Source organism: Ursus maritimus, unplaced genomic scaffold, assembly GCF_017311325.1.
Source record: "Ursus maritimus isolate PB19 unplaced genomic scaffold, ASM1731132v1 scaffold_9, whole genome shotgun sequence".
In the NCBI taxonomy this organism is placed as follows: domain Eukaryota; kingdom Metazoa; phylum Chordata; class Mammalia; order Carnivora; family Ursidae; genus Ursus; species Ursus maritimus.
Window position 1 is genome coordinate 29027295 of NW_024427107.1, and position 17291 is coordinate 29044585.

The following is a 17291-nucleotide window of genomic DNA, read 5'->3' on the forward strand; positions in this document are numbered from 1 at the left end:
AAAAAAAAAAAATCGCGTAGCTTTATAGTTTATAAACATTTAGCTATTTTAATCACACGACAGGTTTTTCTCACAGTTTTCTGATGTGTGTTGTTTTGCTCAACACTAGTTTCTCAGGACGACAGTGGAGATGATATGAAAATAAGAAAAAAGAAGATGCTCTTGTTTGCTAAGTTTGGGGAGCTCTTGCCTTTCTAAGAAAGAAATCATGGGCAGCAGTCTTCCCCCACCCCCACCCCCTATTTTAACTTTTCAAAAGAAATTTCTCATAGGTCTGTGATCCTTGCATGACATTTACAGAAAAAGTTGGTCTAAGATTTAAGAATCGAAGAGAATAATTTCCGGATAGTTACCTCCGAATAATAATCTACCTTATTTCACAGCTGCTTATTCTAACAAATACCAGCGCCTTGCATTTGGTGAGTGTATTACATCTCACGGAGCTCCTTCACACAGTCTGGTGCAGTCTCACAACATCTGTCTCTCCGAGTAAGGACTGTCATGCCTGTTTTACAGATGGGGCTCGTGAGGCGCCTGGAAGTCCTGTGACTGCCGCATGACGAGTATGTAACTCGGGTGGCGCGGGGCCCAAACCCTGGTCTACCCATTGGGCTTCTTCTCCTTCATGCATGTGGGCCCTGTGTTGTGAGCAACGTCCTTTTTCTCCAGCAAAACTGAGATCAGAGGAGAATTTATTGGTAATAATTACTGGTAAGAGTGGTGTTGAACTTTACTTTTCCACTTGTGGGGAAACATTATAAAATGTTTGCTAATATAGACAGATCTTTGCCCAGTTAGAATGTCTTGTGTGGGGGGGGCTCTTTTAATCACTGAAGATTTGCTTTACCTTTCAAGATGCCCAATCTTAATGAACATTTCTATAGATTCTGCTTTCTTTTTAAAGGATAATTTCTCCTTCATATTTATGTACACTTTGAATATATTAAAATGATATTCTAAGTACAAGGGGGGGGAAGTCTCAAAATGCCTCATTAAAAAAATGTTGCTAACATCTGTGTAATTAGTAATGAAGGCAAACAGTAGACTAGCATTCAAGGAGACATTTCTTCACCACCTTCACATAATCAGAGATTGCTAGCACATTCCTCAACTACATCAGACTAGGAGTTCACTTAGTGGAGTGAAGATTGAAGTTGAAATAGCAGGAGAAAGTTACCCATCTCATTAAAGCAAGGCTCTAACAGAATCCAGTGGTCATGTATGCAGGCTCACACCTTGCCAGCCTCAACAAAACCAAATTAGCATCTCACCCCTGCAGTCTACACAGAGACTGACGCGTTGACCGGACCGAGCCGCCTACAGTAAGTAGGAAAGCTCCATTCAAGACAACACGGCTTCAAGAGCAGCCTAATGCAAGGCCTTAGGTAGTATTACCTGGTGTGGCAGACTCACTTGGCAGGCTTATGAGGCTTATAAATATACTGCGGCAAACACTTGTAAAATAAAACAAGTTCATGGTGCTAGATGTGTCATCGAGCTAGGTATGAGGAATTGAATTTATTTTGAAAACCAACTATTATTACAGTGTTGTTACATTGCTTCGTGTCAGTGCCAAAAGTTAATTTGCTTACTTGTGAATGACCTTTCCTTTAGAAACACTATTTAAACAGAAGGACAATGTGATATAGAAATAAACTTTTCAGAAAAAAGTCAGAACCAATTCAGAGTGTTTTTTAGAGAACAGTGTCTTTTCTTAAACAAATATTTGCCAAAATGTAGACACACACCACTGGTCTCTTACTCTCTTTGCACACCCACATCCTGACAAAATGATCCTTCTCAGACACAGAAAAGGAACACAACAGTTTTCAAAAACTCGCTGACTTCCCGTAATTCTGGATATAATTTTTATGTCTAAAAAAATTAATAATTCTTTCATTTTCATAAACTGCTTTCCCTTTTTAAAAATTTGCTTCCTGTTGCAGACTAAATGAGAGATAATAGAGAATTTGGGATTATTAGTTGGGTAGTTCTTTTTTTAAATTGGAAACAAACACTGAATTACTTTCTTTGTAACTGTGCTAACAAAAGTTTTCATTAAAGAAGTGAAAAGTTTATTTTGATTCTAACCTTTTAATACAAAGGAATATTAAAGATGTTCTCAATTAAAAAAGAACACGACGGTAAAAATGATGATTATAGCAAAAAAATACTTTTTCTGCTCTGTGATTCCTTTTTCCTAGGATGGGTTTTGGGGATGCCTTCAGTTTTGTGTTTACTGTAATCTTTCTTCGGCGGCATGGCCAAGCTGAGAAAGGTAAGTCAGGCTACCTGTTTGCCAAGAAGCCCAGAGAAGAAGGTCAGGTCATTCAACAGGGATGGCCAGGCTCGTTTCAGGAGCACCCTATCCCCCAGCTGGATTGGAGTAAGTGCTGGTGAGGACTCACTGGATGTTCAACATATTTATTTTAACATCTCATGCTGATAACCAAATGATGTGTGAACCATAGCTCAGTCCCCTAATTGACTAGGCTGGCTTTGAGGGGAAGGTTTCCTTCAGTGGTCTCAGTGCACTGACCTGGCTTCACCCAGGGGTGGTCCACTGGGAATACTCTTGCCAAAACCACCAGCGACCTTCTCCTTGATGCAGAATTCAGTCCTTCTCATGACTGACCTCCTGCAGCACCAGAGGCTCTCCTTGAAACATGCTTTTCCCTTGACTTGCAAGAACCACACTCTCCTGGTTCTCCTCTACATCTCTGGTGACCCTTCAGGTCCCCTTGGGCTATTTCCCTCTGCTGGTCCCTTACGAGATGACGGGCCTTACCATCCCCCTTAGCCACCTTCTTGTCACACTCTACCTCTACACAGTCTCCCCAAGGTGATCTCATCTCCTCACCTGGTTTTGCAATGGTGCCTTCCAGTCCTGCATTCTCAGCCCAGGTCTCTCTCCTGGCTTGTACCCAAATTTCCACCAGACACGGACCCGTCAAAGTCCTCAGGTTCTGCCTACTAAACGTGTTCCAAATTGGGCCTTCATCTTTTTCAGCAGCCCCACCTCTTGCCCTAACGGTCACCCAAAGATCTGTGTCCCTGCTCTGCTCCCCATCTCAGGGAGGAGCCTTCTCTTGAAGCATACCGATGGCCTGGAAGTCACCCTTGTCGCTCCCTCTCCTTCATCCTCTCTGTCCATCACTATGTCCTGTCGATTCTACCTTCTCCACATTTCTCAGTTATGTCCTGTTCATCCCCACTGTGACCACCAAGGTCCAGGACACGCACATAGTTGTGTTTTTTGTATTTACCTGTAATCCCGATCATAACTTTCCAGTGCTTATCACTTAACAGCTATGCTGTAGCCTCAGATTAATGCCCAGACCCCGAGCCAGGAATACATGGCTCCTCTTCATCAATATTAGGTCAAGCTCTCCAATCTCATCTCTTGCTGCCCTCCTGACTTACCCTATTGAATTATATGCGTCAATATTATATCACGACTAAGATAGATCTGGAATCAGAAAGATATGGAATGGAATTTCAGCACTGCTATTTACAAGTCAGTTAATTCTCATGTGTCTCGGTTTACTCATCTGTAAAATAGTGATAATAACACAGAGTTGTTGTGAGAATTATATGAGATAAAGTAAGCTTAGTACTCAGCACATAATAAGTGCTGAATAAATGCTAACCATTAATATGATTGATAAGCTTTTTCCCCCATAGGAATTGTACAGTATGAATGATTATGGACATTGTTTTCAAGCCATCTAGCATGGTACCTAATAAATACATATTGAATGACTGAGTGGACTACATACTTCCATTTGATTAATATTATTATTCTATTAGGATAATAGTTTTTCAGAATATTTAATATTCAGAGTTCTTTGATCCAACTACCTGTCCAATCGAACAGAAATAATGCTGGTGAAAATAACTTCATTGGGCCAATCTCCATTTACCTGGGAAAAAGAAGCACGAGCTCTGAAAGACGTGTTCTGCAAAGGTGCTGGAGCTCAGTAAATGTGAGCTGAGTGATGGATGTATGAATGAGATGCTGTGAGGTCTCTGGGAAGATGAGGAGGAAGATGAGAGCTGTGAGGTCTCCATTTCTTCCACATTTTCCCTTGCTTCTGCTAATGGGTGATGGTTCACTGTTTATTGTGTTTGATAGAAATGAGATCCCTCCCCTAGACCCCATAACCCAGGCTTACCGTTCGGCCGCACAGGTGGGCTTCGAACCAAAGGGCTGGTGGACAAGCTAGTTAGTACCATTGCTGCTGTCACCTTATCCATGTCCAGTTCCTCTGAAGATTTCCTGTAAAACAGGGGGGAGAGTGTTACCTGTGCTCACTCCCTGTCTACTATGGTCGATTAGGGGCCCTGAGCCCTGCATGTACCACAAGCTACTACACACACTGACTCCTTTAGCTTATCTGCATAAAATCCAAACTTTGTCAGCTTTATTGTGTAGATCAGGGATTCCAGAGGTGAAGTGATCCAGTCAAACTCCTGTCGTATGAGGAAGGGAAGGATTCGTTCATTGGACAGTCAGCTAACAAGTATTTATTGCGAGTGTACTCTAGCTTAGACCTTGTTCTAGGCACGGGTGATGCATGGTGAACAACAGACAAGGCTGGTGGGGAGAAACACAATTATCAGGAGACAAACAAAGGAACAGAATAATTTCTGACAGTGACAGTGGTGTGAAGTGTACAAACAGGTTGACATGACAGTAATTGAGGGTGGATGCACTTAAGGTGATCAGGAAAGGTTTCTCTAGGAGGTGACATCTGAGGTGAGGTTTGAAGGGGGGGCAGTCAGTTCTAAGAAGGTGGGGAAATGCCCTCCAAGCAGAAGGGACAGCTGTGTGAGGGCCAGATGGTGGAATGAGCGCTGGGTATTTGAGGAACGACCCACTTTTAAGGGAGAAGGAGAGAAGGGTGTAGAACTGGTCATCTGGGGTCCTTTGGCCACAGGAGCTGTTTCAATTTTATTCTAAGTGGAATGGGAAATCACTGGAAGGCTTTAAGCAGCCTAGCGACATAATATGATTAAAAATAATTACCTGAGCTGCTATAGGGAGAATGCGTTTTAGGGAAGGTAGACTAGAAGTAGGGAGGCCAGTTAGAAGATAATCGCTAGGAGTCGAGACAAGAGGAAAGAGTGGCTTGAGCTAGCCGGGGGGCCGTGGCACCTGCTCTGGCAGGACTGGCGGGTGCCCTGAGTTGGGAGATGAGCAAAAGGGAGCAATCCAAGATGGCTGTCAGACAGTCTGGCTCGAGCGTTAACTAGAGCCATTTACTGAAATGGGAGACAGTGGAGGAGAAATGCGATTAGAGGTGTTTAAACTCCAGTGCCCTGCTTCACTACTCTCTCCTACAGGAAGCATAGGCGGGATAGGAGTAGTTAGTTGCTAAAGTGAAGAGCTGTTGGTAATCATTCACTGAGATGGAGAGGTTACTCTGGTTCATTAATTTTTAGCCAGTTAACCCTGAGTGAAGGTTCATAAGATAATGATCATTGTGAACTGGAGTCAGCTTGTTGAAGCTTATTTCAATAAAGAAGTTAATATCAAGAGGCAAAAGTTTATGCGGTACATTGGAATCAGATAAATTGTACCACTTCCTGAGAAATGAACGTTTCCAAACTAGAGAACAGTTGAAGAGGATTAATAAACCATATTGACAAATGAATGTCACGTTGACAAATGTGGCTTTCATTCAAGGTGTGCTCTGTAATTTTTAAAGCGGTGAACTCTTAGAGACAAACTTTAGAGCCTCACTTCCCAATACACTGGGAAAAGGGATTCTCAAATTGGAGAAAAAATCAAACTGGGGGCACTGCTCAATTAATTTCATCATGAAGTTATAAAAATCATTACAACTTGCCTCTCCAATGTCCATGGCAACACTAAATTACTAAACAAACTTACTCTTTCAATCCAAGGTACCCAGAGATGAGAATCTTTCAAATTTTCTTCTATAGCTCTTCTCAAAGCACCTTACTCTCTTTCTCACCAACTGTTCTATCAAAAGATAAATTACTTTTTTTCAGAGAATGGCAATTAAATGCTTCTAGAAAGCAAGCTTGAGAGTACACGGTGAAATTCACTTTGCACCAGTTTTCAAGACAATCTCCTACACTAAGGGAAAATCCCACTCATTCATCTGGCGCACAATTAAAGATTTCACAATATCCATAATTTACACGATCCTCATACTTGGAGTAAGGCTGATTCCAGTTTCTTACAGACACAAAGCCTGCTGAAACAGCACCAGGGAAAGAACTTAAAGTGCCTTAAGGTAATTTTGAGTATTTTGTTGGTTCAGTCTCCCTATGCGGTCATGGTCACAAGGGGAAGGAGTAATTGGAGGCCTTGAAGGAGAAAGGTTTGCTCTGTAACCTGCTGTGTGGACCCTGGGGCTCCTCTGCCTGGCTGCCCTCCCCAGAGCCCAGCTGTCGGGATCACTCCATGCCAGTGGGGGGCACACGTGAGCAGGAGGCTTTGTCGTCCCTCTCAAGACTGAATTACAGGGGAGGCTGACTTCTCTTTCCAACTGTCAGTCTTCTCTTGCTCTGTTAACCAAAGGCTTGAGGACCAGGGTCAGCAGCCATGAGCTTGACAAAGGGAAACGGCATAACTGTAGGGAGAAGGTCCCCTTGCCCTCTACCCTGATTCTAAAGGGACTTGCTGTACAGGCACGCCTTTTTCCTCTCTTACATCTTGGTTTCGGGAACCTTTATTTTTCCTTCCTCAATCTGCTTTGTATTTTTTTTCACATTTAAGGCGAACATTTTGTTTTAGAGGTCTAAATGATAACTAACTCAAAAGCTGATTTTTATGTTTTTTAAACATGAAGATCAACAGAGAAGGTATCGTTAGAAAATAACCATTAGAGACTCTTAACTATAGGAAACAAACTGAGGGTTGCTCCAGGGGGGATGGGGTAACTGGGTGACGGGCATTAAGGAGGGCACATGACGTGATGAGCACCGGGTGTCATATGCAACTGATGAATTACTGAACTCTACATCTGAAACTTACGATGTGCTCTATGTTGGCTAATTGAATTTAAATTAAGGAAAAAGAAAATATGCATTTTTTTTGCATTGCCAAAGTTTACCACTACATTTCAAAACAATTTTTGAGTGTCATAAACTGGATTTCTGATGAAGAGTGAAAAGAGGAATAAACATTAGTATAATCAGAGCATTTTTGTATTTGGATTACTTTTCACTTTCCCACTGGTTTTGGAGGTCACTGACAACAATAGTAACCAAAAATCAAAGAGTACCTTGTTCCTATTCAATTAACCTGTATCTCTCCGGGAGTATTTTTATCTTGCTGCATGGAATGTTACCAGAGGATATGGTCTTGTGCTGAGTTGTGTTTTTGTTTTTATCTTTGTTTAATTTCTTTTGGTACAGTACTATCTAATTACTGATTAATTGCTGCTGCAAATTCAAATCCTTATAATTAAACATGAAGAGATGATATACAAAGTAGAATTTGTTACACTTTGAGAAAACTGCTGCAAAGGCCTTCTGGTAGATTTAGAGTTGTTGAGGGGAAAAATCCCTCTAGAGGTGATGTTAAATATTCTTTCGTAATTTGAAACTGAATTTGAATCTACTGTTGAATACCCTATCAATCACATGTTTGCAAAAGGCCGAGACCTTGCTCAATCTTTTTTTTTTTTCCCCAATTAATCTTACCTCCCAGACTTAGTTGAGTATTATGGAACTTCATAATATTTAGAACTCTTAAATAATAGTAATATTGGTTGTTATCCTACACATGATCTGTCCCTCAGGTTGACCTGGCTTGGATGGATGAATAGGATTTCAAGATGAGAGATTCACATTTCAGGCAAGAAAGCAGGCAAGTCTTTGGCTTGCAATATGCTTAGGAGTCCTATTTGAAGGCTAGTGGGTGATGAGAGAGGACAGAACCTGGGCCAGTTCCTGGGGCCTCATGTGCCAGGCTAAGTGGTTTGTCATATTCTTTTAAGCAGAGAGAAGCCCAATTGAACATTCATGAACGTGGGAGAGAGCTAGACAACCAATCTAGCTCTATTTTAGAAATGGATCAAAACAGAAAATGTATGGAAGGGGAAGAAACTAAAGGTAGGTTATTTAGCTATTTTTAGTTAAGTCTTAACTCAAACCCAAAGTATCAGACAAAGCAACAACTGTTCCTCTATGAAAAGAGTCTTTAGTCTATGAGTACAGAACTCCCTTGATATCTGCTAAGATGTGTCCTGGACCTCTCTGGCAGAGGTGAGAAAGCTAATGGCTAAGAGTGCAGGCTCTGGAATTAGATCATGTGGCTTCAAGTCTACTCTCTGCCACTACTAGCTGTGTGACCTTGGGTGAATCACTTGACATCTCTGATTCTCCGTTTCTTTATCTGTAAAAGGAGGATAAAATAGATCTGTTGAGAAGATTACGTGAGCAAACATACCGGAGTGCCAGCACAAGCCTCACCCATTGTCAGATTTCCATCGATGTTAGCTATTATTAAGCTCCACATTCCTGCGTACCCCATAGCATACATCCCCCATGAAAGAGGACAGTATGAGACTGCTTCACTAGCTCTTCTTAACAGGCACCAACACTACCAGTTGTTGCTTTTGGGGGGGTGGGGTGGTGTTATTTTTCGTAAAGAACAAAACTGTTTGAAGTTCTTAGGAATTCCTCTGTAAGAAGTGGCAACTGGCACATGTGGGAGCAGCTGCTGGGTCCCTCGCGAGAGCCTTACTTTGATGCCTTGGCAACGATTCAGCTCATGACGTCATGGCCCTTGAAGCCTGCTGACAAATAGCCAAAGCCTGGAAGGCAGTGTGGAGTTTAGGTTTAAGAGTTTCTGCTTTTCATGCTCACTCTGGGCGTGCTGGCTATGCGCTGGGGGCTCTTCTAGAAACTGGAAATACAGTCTGAAGGAAAATCAGGCAGAGCCTCTGTGTTCCTGACCTCTAGTCTATGGAAAAACCAGTCCTTAATCAAACAGACAACAAATAAACATGAACCAACAGATGTGATACATGCCAGGAAGGAGCGGTGTGGCTTCGAGGAGGCCCTACCGGAGTCCTGCCGGCGCAGGGGAGACCTTCCTTCCGGCCTCGGGACTGGCAGCGAGCACTGGTGCTGCCTGAGTGAGCCTTGGGCTGGGCAGTGCAGGCCATGGGCAGGGCTGCCTTCCCAGGGGACGCAGAGGCTGAGCACAGCGTGCTGTGCATTTGGGACGGGGACGGCCCAGGGAGGGTCTTCGAAGTCCTGTACACGTTTGACTCCTAATCTTAAAGGCCCTGGAGTGTTTCAGGCAGAGTGGGGTGGGAGAGGTCATGGAGCTTGGGGTGATGCTATCAGATTTGTTTCCCAAAAAGCTCACTCTGGCTGCCGTGTGGAAAATGAGTTTCTTAATTTGACAACCAATCTTTTATGTGAGGAACTGACTGCCTGGTGACCGTGGCAGCAGGTTGCAGAATGACATCATCTGCGACAGGAGGAGGGGGGTGCAGCCTCAGCGGACACGGTCTTACGCTGCTCTGGCCCTGGGTGCTCGGCTGTGGCCTTGCTTACAAGGCCAGCTACTGTTTATGTCCAAGAAGCTTTTTTCTTCCTTTGAGCCACTTCATGCCTGAATGCCATCTGTTTGGGGAGTGCATGCAAACACGGTCTTCCCTGGCTAACCCACGAGCTAACAGAGAAATGTTTTACACCCTGGAGAGCCATAAAAGGACATTTATCTGCAATTAAAATACTGTAGTAACAACCGGAAATAAAAATGAATAATACATTCTTTAGATTAGCACTAATCCAGTTCCTTAGCAACTACCGAAATCGGCTATCTAGACCACGTTCCATTACTTGTAAAACTTGTGGCAATCCTACAACAAGGAATAAAGAATGAAAAAAAACCCTCTTCTACAGGAAAGGCCACGGTAATCATCCTCAATCTTGGGATTCTGGGAAAGCTTTAACTGAAAGTTTGGGAAACTGGATTCTGTTAACTTTTGCACGTGATTAAGCATGAGGCTTTGCTTCCTCTCTAAAGGTCTCCTGGAGCAGAAGTCGCTCGGCGCGAGCTCCTCCAATTTCAGCCTCGCTGTTGTTTCCTTTCAGACTGTAGGGAAGAGGAAGGGAGCTGCGCATTGCCGTGAAGCGTCCGGTGGCCTTGATCAGCAAGATGGGAAAATGAGAGCAAACACGTCCTAATACATAGGCCACACGGACCAGTACTTCTGAAGCTGCCTGCGGTGAAGGATCATTTGAAAGAAATCTCTATTCTGTCATAGATCGATGCTTCTGTAAAATACGAGGAAACCTGGCCCATGGCGACTGTGGCTCTGTCATACCCCTGCGCAAACCTGTAAGCTGTTGCTTCTCTCAATTTCCGCACCTAGCTCACGGCGGACTGGGAGCAGAGTTTGCACACCGTCACCGGCCACGCTGAGGAGCGTGGAACCAGGTGACTGCTTTGATGTCCATTTCATTTTTCCCAAAAAGATGATATCCAGTCCTGTTTCTCTCTTTCTCCCACCTGCTGCTCTCTCTTCTTGGACCCTCCCACCGTGACTTCATTCCTCGCCCACGTCGCTCTGCTCAATGGACTCCATATTGCATTATGAAGAGCCACTCACATATCCTCTCCCCTTTGACTGTACCTGGGCTCTCCAGCAGGGTCACTCCTCCTTCCCTTTGAAGTTACTCCCCCTGTTACCCCCACTGTTGGCCTTCAACCTGCCTCGCCTACACCGTCCCTCCACCTGCACACAGAAACCCGGCTCCCTGGCCACTCAGGTGTGCAGCTACCTGCTCGCTCTCTCTTCCTGTTTGAGCATCAGCCAGACCTTCTATCAGCACCTTTCTTCCCGAAAAGTCACCAAATATTTTGGCACAGAAATTATAGCCATTATTGGGGTGCAGTTGGTTAAGCATCTGACTCTTGATCTTAGCTCAGGTCTTGATCTCAGGGTCGTGAGTTCAAGCCCCGAGTTGGGCTCCACACTGGGTACGGAGCCTACTTAACAGAAAAAAAATTGATAGCCATTATGGTTACTTCATCTGGAATTATGATCCTAGGGGATGTAGTGAAAGTATCCCGTATCCTAACTTTGTACTTTCTGTTCCCTTCATCCCAACAACGTTTAGCAGAGTCCTGACCTTGACAGGAAGGATGCCACAGTCAGATGGACTGGGGTTTAAACCCAGCAACTGCATTTACCAGCGGAGTGATTTTAGGCACATGACGTAGCTTTGTATAGCTTCCTATTCCTCATTTATAAAATAAGAATGATAATAACACCAACCTCATCAGGTTTTGGAAGAATTAAATCGTATATGTACAATATCTGGCATATGCTAAACACTCAGTAGTAATGGTTTTCATTAACCTTTACCCAAATTCTTATTGCAGTGAACTGTTGTCTAATTAAAAACCCAAATTTGGGGGCGCCTGGGTGGCACAGCGGTTAGGCGTCTGCCTTCGGCTCAGGGCATGACCCCGGCGTTATGGGATCGAGTCCCACATCAGGCTCCTCTGCTGTGAGCCTGCTTCTTCCTCTCCCACTCCCCCTGCTTGTGTTCCCTCTCTCGCTGGCTGTCTCTTTCTCTGTCGAGTAAATTAAAAAAAAAAAAAAAAAACAACCAAATTTGAGGGTGCCTGGGTGGCTCAGTCGGTGAAGCGTCTGCCTTCGGCTCAGGTCATGGTCGCAGGGTCCTCGGATCGAGCTCCGCATCGGGCTCCCTGCTCAGTGGGGAGCCTGCTTCTCCCTCTCCCTCTGCCTGCTGCTCCCCCTGCTTGTGTGCTAGCTCTCTCTCTGTAGAATAAATATATAAAATCTTTTTAAAAACCCCAAATTTGATCTACTGAAATATTTATAAGTGAAATAATATGAAAATGAGGATTTGCTTTAATATCCTACAGCCTCCCACTCCCCCACCCCCAAAAATACAAGTTGGAGGATGAGTCGATGAAATCAAACAGGTAAAATGCTGACAACTGTGGAAGCAAGGGAATGGGCCCTGAGGGCTTCATTAGACCATTCTCATACTTCTGTGCTTATTTGAAACTTCCAGAATCCAAATAAAAACGAGAACACAAATCTGATTTTGGTCCTAACCTGCTACTGCTCTGCCCCAACCTCACAATCCTCTTTTCCTTCTATCTCAAACCGTCTCAGCACGTCTGCACTTCCATCCCGCAGGGCTGGCCAGAATTTGGCTTCCTCCCTTTCCTCCCAGGTCCCCAGCTTGCTGCTGCCTACGTGTCTTCCTACAGTTTGGGTTCCCTGGTTGGACCGCCTGACCACGTCTCTCCCCAGCAACCTTGAATCCCTGGCCCTTCTGGCCTTTTGCTCCACTAGCCCAGAACCACCAAACCCTGGCTGCATTCTCGCTAGCTGCTCTCTCCTCTTCTGCCCCGGGGCAGCCAAGTGCGGATGGAGGACCCCAGCACAGCGCCGGCCTCTGCACAGACCCTACGCATGCTTTCCTCCAGCAGACCCTTCACCTGTCCCTGGTCAGCGCGTCCCCCCATTCGCGCCTGCAATTATTCTGTGTCTTCCCCTCTCTCTCCAAGCTGCAACTCCTACACACTCAAACGGCAGACACTCTTAGCCTCCTACATCATGGAGAACACACAGGCCACCGGGCATGACCTTTTGCCTCCTTTCTTCAGTCTCACAGGTGGGTGCAAGTGTTGCTTTTCCCGCTTGAAGCCATGCCTCCACCCGCCTGCCTCCAGACCTGGCTCCGGCATCCCGCTTTCCTGGCTTTTCTCTGAGTCTACTACATGCCCAGGTGTCTTCCCCACCTGCACGCAGGGACACGGAGCAGGGGTGCACAGAGCGGTGGCAAAGAAATGAGGACAGTGGTTAAAGGATGCAAGAGGGGAGAGAATCTCTAAGAGGGGACAGCATCAGAAGGGGGAGACGCACCAGCCCAGATCAGGACGATAGGGTCCCCCGGAATAGCAGCACGGAAGCAGGCAGAAACTCGAGCAGGAGCGGAAGCAGGGTGGCACTGGCTTGAGGAGCGAATGGGTACCAGGAGGGGAGAAACTGGGCCTGTGAATGACTCTTTAAAGAAGCTTGGCCATGAAGGGAAGAAGAAGAGTATGGTTCTTTGAGGGAGGTAAGAGAGTTTGGGTTTGTCTGTTCCTGCTTCAGAAGAATAGAGCTCTAGCACATGTAAATGCTGACAGGAAAGAGCCAGTAGCGTTGGAGAGGTTGTAGACGCAGGAGAGAGGGATTCTGCATGGACGAGGCTGCCACAGAGTGGGGTCCTGGGCTCGGGGGGAATCAGCTTTAGATAAAAGGAGGAGGAACTGTCCTCTAGGACTAGAGCGCAGAGAACAAACACGGCGTGGGTGAAGGCACATTGTAGGTGTGGGGCTCGGGAAGCTGATGCTGTTTCTTCTTGGAGGTGTCTGCTCTAATTCCTTCCTCAGAAGTAAACATGCTTCCCTCTGAGGAGTAGAAGAGGAGGCTCTGGCATGCTGAAGGGTTCAGAGAAAACTGACTAGCATGCAGGAAGTCGGTCAGGCAGCAATGCCAGCTCTGCTGAGGTTGGAGACTTCGGTTCTGTCCTGGTGACCCCACGGGGTTCTGATAGCTGTGCCCTGAGCCTGGAGCAGGAGTGCGAGGGCAGGCTGCTGGACAGATACCTCCCTGGCTTTTGAAGGCTGTGATAAAACTGTGTTTGGGGAGATAGCCTGGGATCGTGGCTGGAAGTGAGTGGAGGCTGGAGGGGACTGAAATATGGGGGAGCAAATGGAGAGAAGCCAGAGATCCTAATGAGCTAAAAAAAAGAGGTGTAGGGGAAGCAAAAGAGAGAAAGAGTTGGAGGAACAGGAGATGATGAGTAGGACAGGAGTTCTGGAGACGGAGGGGTCCTACAGAGAGGAATTCTGGGAGATGGCAGGGCCCAGGGTGTGGACGTAGGAGTAGGGGTGGAGGGGGAGTAGAGGCGAAGGTCACTGGATCACAAATGGTGAGATGGGCGCCGATGTCATCCAGGATGACAGCAGGACTGAGGAGGAGAGGAGAGCTGTGACCAGGTAGCTCGAGCCTTCAGTAAAGAGTGAATGACCAAGATGGCAGAGGAGTCCAGCAGGGGTGGAGGGACAGCGTCTCATAGCAGCAGGAGGTTTACACAAGAGTGGAGGGGCAATGGAGAAATACATTCTTGGGAGGTTCCCACAGCCTTTGGGATGAAATTCAGTGCCGGTGGAGGAAGCACTTGGCCCTCTCTAGCTGGGTCTCTCCACCCTCCACCCCCACCTCATCACACGTGCTCTGCAGGGCAGCTCCACACTCCTGGCAGTTCTCTATATAATTCTCATCCTCTCCATACCTTTGCACAAGCAACGCCCTCTGCTGGGAACAAGCTTCCTCCCCTCTCTACCGGGCCTGTTTCATTCACCCTTCCGTCATTGGCTCAGTCCCACTCCTGGGAAGCCTGCTTGCACCTGCCAGGCGGTGCCAGGTGCCTCCGCTCTGCACTGTATCACCTGGGCTCTCGTGCTCTCACCTCCTCCCACCTTCCGGATCAGGACGCAGTCTGGCATCTATTTCTAACATCTGATACGAAACCTTGCCTAAGGTACAGTCTTAATAAAGGTTCTTTTTTGACAAATTGACACTAAGTAATGGTGGTTCAAGGTTGCTGAGGGATGGCAGGGGAGCATAGAAACTTCTGTAGTTGTTCTCTGTTCATCCTCTCTCTCTGTCGTCTTATTGGATCTGGTAATTTATTTAGTTCCTCTGTTGGAAAACAATCCCTCAAAAACGCAGCTATTAAATAAATCATTTATATAAAATTTTTTACTGGGCTTAAAAGATGTTGGCCTATCTATGCAAAATCGATTTGGTTCCAGTGTTTGCGATAATTCTTCTCTATTCACACAGGCTCACAGACCTATCAGTGAACTCCAGAATGGCAGCAATAACATTATTAAATAATAAGTTCCAAATCCCCTGAAAACAATTCTGTGTGATTAGCTGGACTTCTTGATGTGAGCAGGCTGCAAAGTGTAGCTCAGGGAAGCATCGTGAACATCCCTCGGTGCCCTTGTGCTTTGGAGGTTTGGCGCTTTCGATAGCAGCTGACACGTTCTCCCGGGAGTCCGCGGTCCAGTCTCACATCCACGTGTTCTTTCTGTGCACTCGGGGTGCCCTTCTGGGGCTGCCGTGTGGGCACCAGGTGGTGGGAGACCGGAAGGGGCTCATCAAGTTCCCTTCCTGGTAGTGTATGTGTGTGTCTCCGTGTCTCTCTGTGGGTTGATGTCCTGTGTGGGACAGTGTGGGAGTGTCTCTTGGTGTGTCTGTATCAGCGTGCATACCTCTGTGAGGATATGTGTCTGTGTCTTGTGTGTGTCTATGTCCTGTGGGTCTGTGTGTGCTTCTCTGCGTGTCTAGGTCTGTGTGTGAGCGTCTCCATGCGGACCCTGTGCTCTGTGCACAGGTGTGCTTTGCGTGTGGCGGAGGAGATGATGGGAGGTGGACGTGGCCGTGCGGTCAGGCCCTGTATCCCACTCCTGGTGGCCAGTCTCTTTTTTCCCAGCCCTTTGGGATGGCAAAATCCTTGCCGACTTCTTTCTGCTGCACTACACATCTGCTGCTACTTGGCAGTGGCCAGAGCGAAGTTGTCAGACTCTCTGGGAAGAGGGTGCGATGTTGCAGGAAGCATTTGGCTGCCGCCCAGTCTGTCTGGAGTCCTGGGGAGCACCGCATCATGAAGGGCTTCCATGTGAGCAGGGTCTCCATGTGAGCAGGGCCTCCATGTGAGCAGGGCCTTCATGTTGCAGGGCCTCCATGTGAGCAGGGCCTCCATGCGAGCAGGGCCTTGATATGAGCAGGGTCTCCATGTTGCAGGGCCTCCATGTGAGCAGGGCCTCCATGTTGCAGGGCCTCCATGTTGAGCAGGGCCTCCATGTGAGCAGGGCCTCCATGTGAGCAGGGCCTCCATGTGAGCAGGGCCTCCATGTGAGCAGGGCCTCCATGCGAGCAGGGCCTCCATGTGAGCAGGGCCTCCATGTTGCAGGGCCTCCATGTGAGCAGGGCCTCCATGTGAGCAGGGCCTCCATGTGAGCAGGGCCTCCATGTGAGCAGGGCCTCCATGTGTGCAGGGCCTCCATGTGAGCAGGGCCTCCATGTGAGCAGGGCCTCCATGTGAGCAGGGCCTCCATGTGAGCAGGGCCTCCATGTGAGCAGGGCATTTGTGCAGGGCCTCCCTGGTAGCAGGGCCTTCATGTTGCAGGGCCTCCATGTGAGCAGGGCCTCCATGTGAGCAGGGCCTCCATGTTGCAGGGCCTCCATGTTGCAGGGCCTTCATGTTGCAGGGCCTCCATGCGAGCAGGGCCTCCATGTGAGCAGGGCCTTGATATGAGCAGGGTCTCCATGTTGCAGAGCCTCCATGTGAGCAGGGCCTCCATGTTGCAGGGCCTCCATGTTGCAGGGCCTCCATGTTGCAGGGCCTCCATGTGAACAGGGCCTCCATGTGAACAGGGCCTCTATGTGTGCAGGGCCTCTATGTGAGCAGGGCCTCCATGTGTGCAGGGGTGGTGGGGCCCAGGCTAATGGGGTGAAAGTGCACCGAGTCATTCAGGCAGTCCGCAGGTTAATAGTCCACCTGATAAATGTCACAGTTGTCCTCGAGAAGAAAACTGTAATTAAAATTGCATCTCTCTGGTGAAAGGGCAACCCTCTTACACTGTTGGTGGGAATGCAAGCTGGTGCAGCCACTCTGGAAAACGTCCTCAAGACGTTAAAAAAAGAGCTACCCTATGATCTAGCAAATGCACTCCTAGGTATTTACCCCAAAGATACAAATGTAGTGATCTGAAAGGGCACCTGCACCCAGTGTTCATAGCAGCAATGTCCACAATAGCCAAACTGTGGAAGGAGCCGAGATGCTCTTCAACAGATGACTGGCTAAGGAAGATGGGCTCATATATACAATGCAACATTACTCAGCCCTCAGAAAGGATGAATACCCACCATTTGCATTGACATGGATGGAACTGGAGGGGATTATGCTAAGTGAAGTAAGTCAAGCAGAGAAAGACAATTATGATATGGTTTCACTCATATGTGGAATATAAGAAACAGGGCAGAGGACCGTAGGGGAAGGGAGGGAAAATAGAATGGGAAGTCATCAGAGAGGGAGACAAACCATGAGAGACTCTTAGCTCTAGGAAACAAACTGAGGGTTGCTGGAGGGGAGGTAGGTGGGGGGGATGGGGTAGCTGGGTGATGGGCATTAAGGAGGGCACGTGACGTGATGAACACTGGGTGTTATACACAACTGATAATTTATTGAAC

General features: G+C 46.9%; 1 protein-coding gene across 1 annotated transcript in view; it reads right to left on the reverse strand.

Annotated features, from left to right (window-relative positions):
- ZNF704 (zinc finger protein 704) overlaps window positions 1-17291 on the reverse strand; it is a 230964-nt gene that overhangs the window by 34128 nt on the left and 179545 nt on the right. The window contains exon 3 of the mRNA XM_040626004.1: window positions 4176-4279. Coding sequence (XP_040481938.1) covers window positions 4176-4279 — 104 coding nt within the window. The remainder of the gene's footprint in view (window positions 1-4175; window positions 4280-17291) is intronic.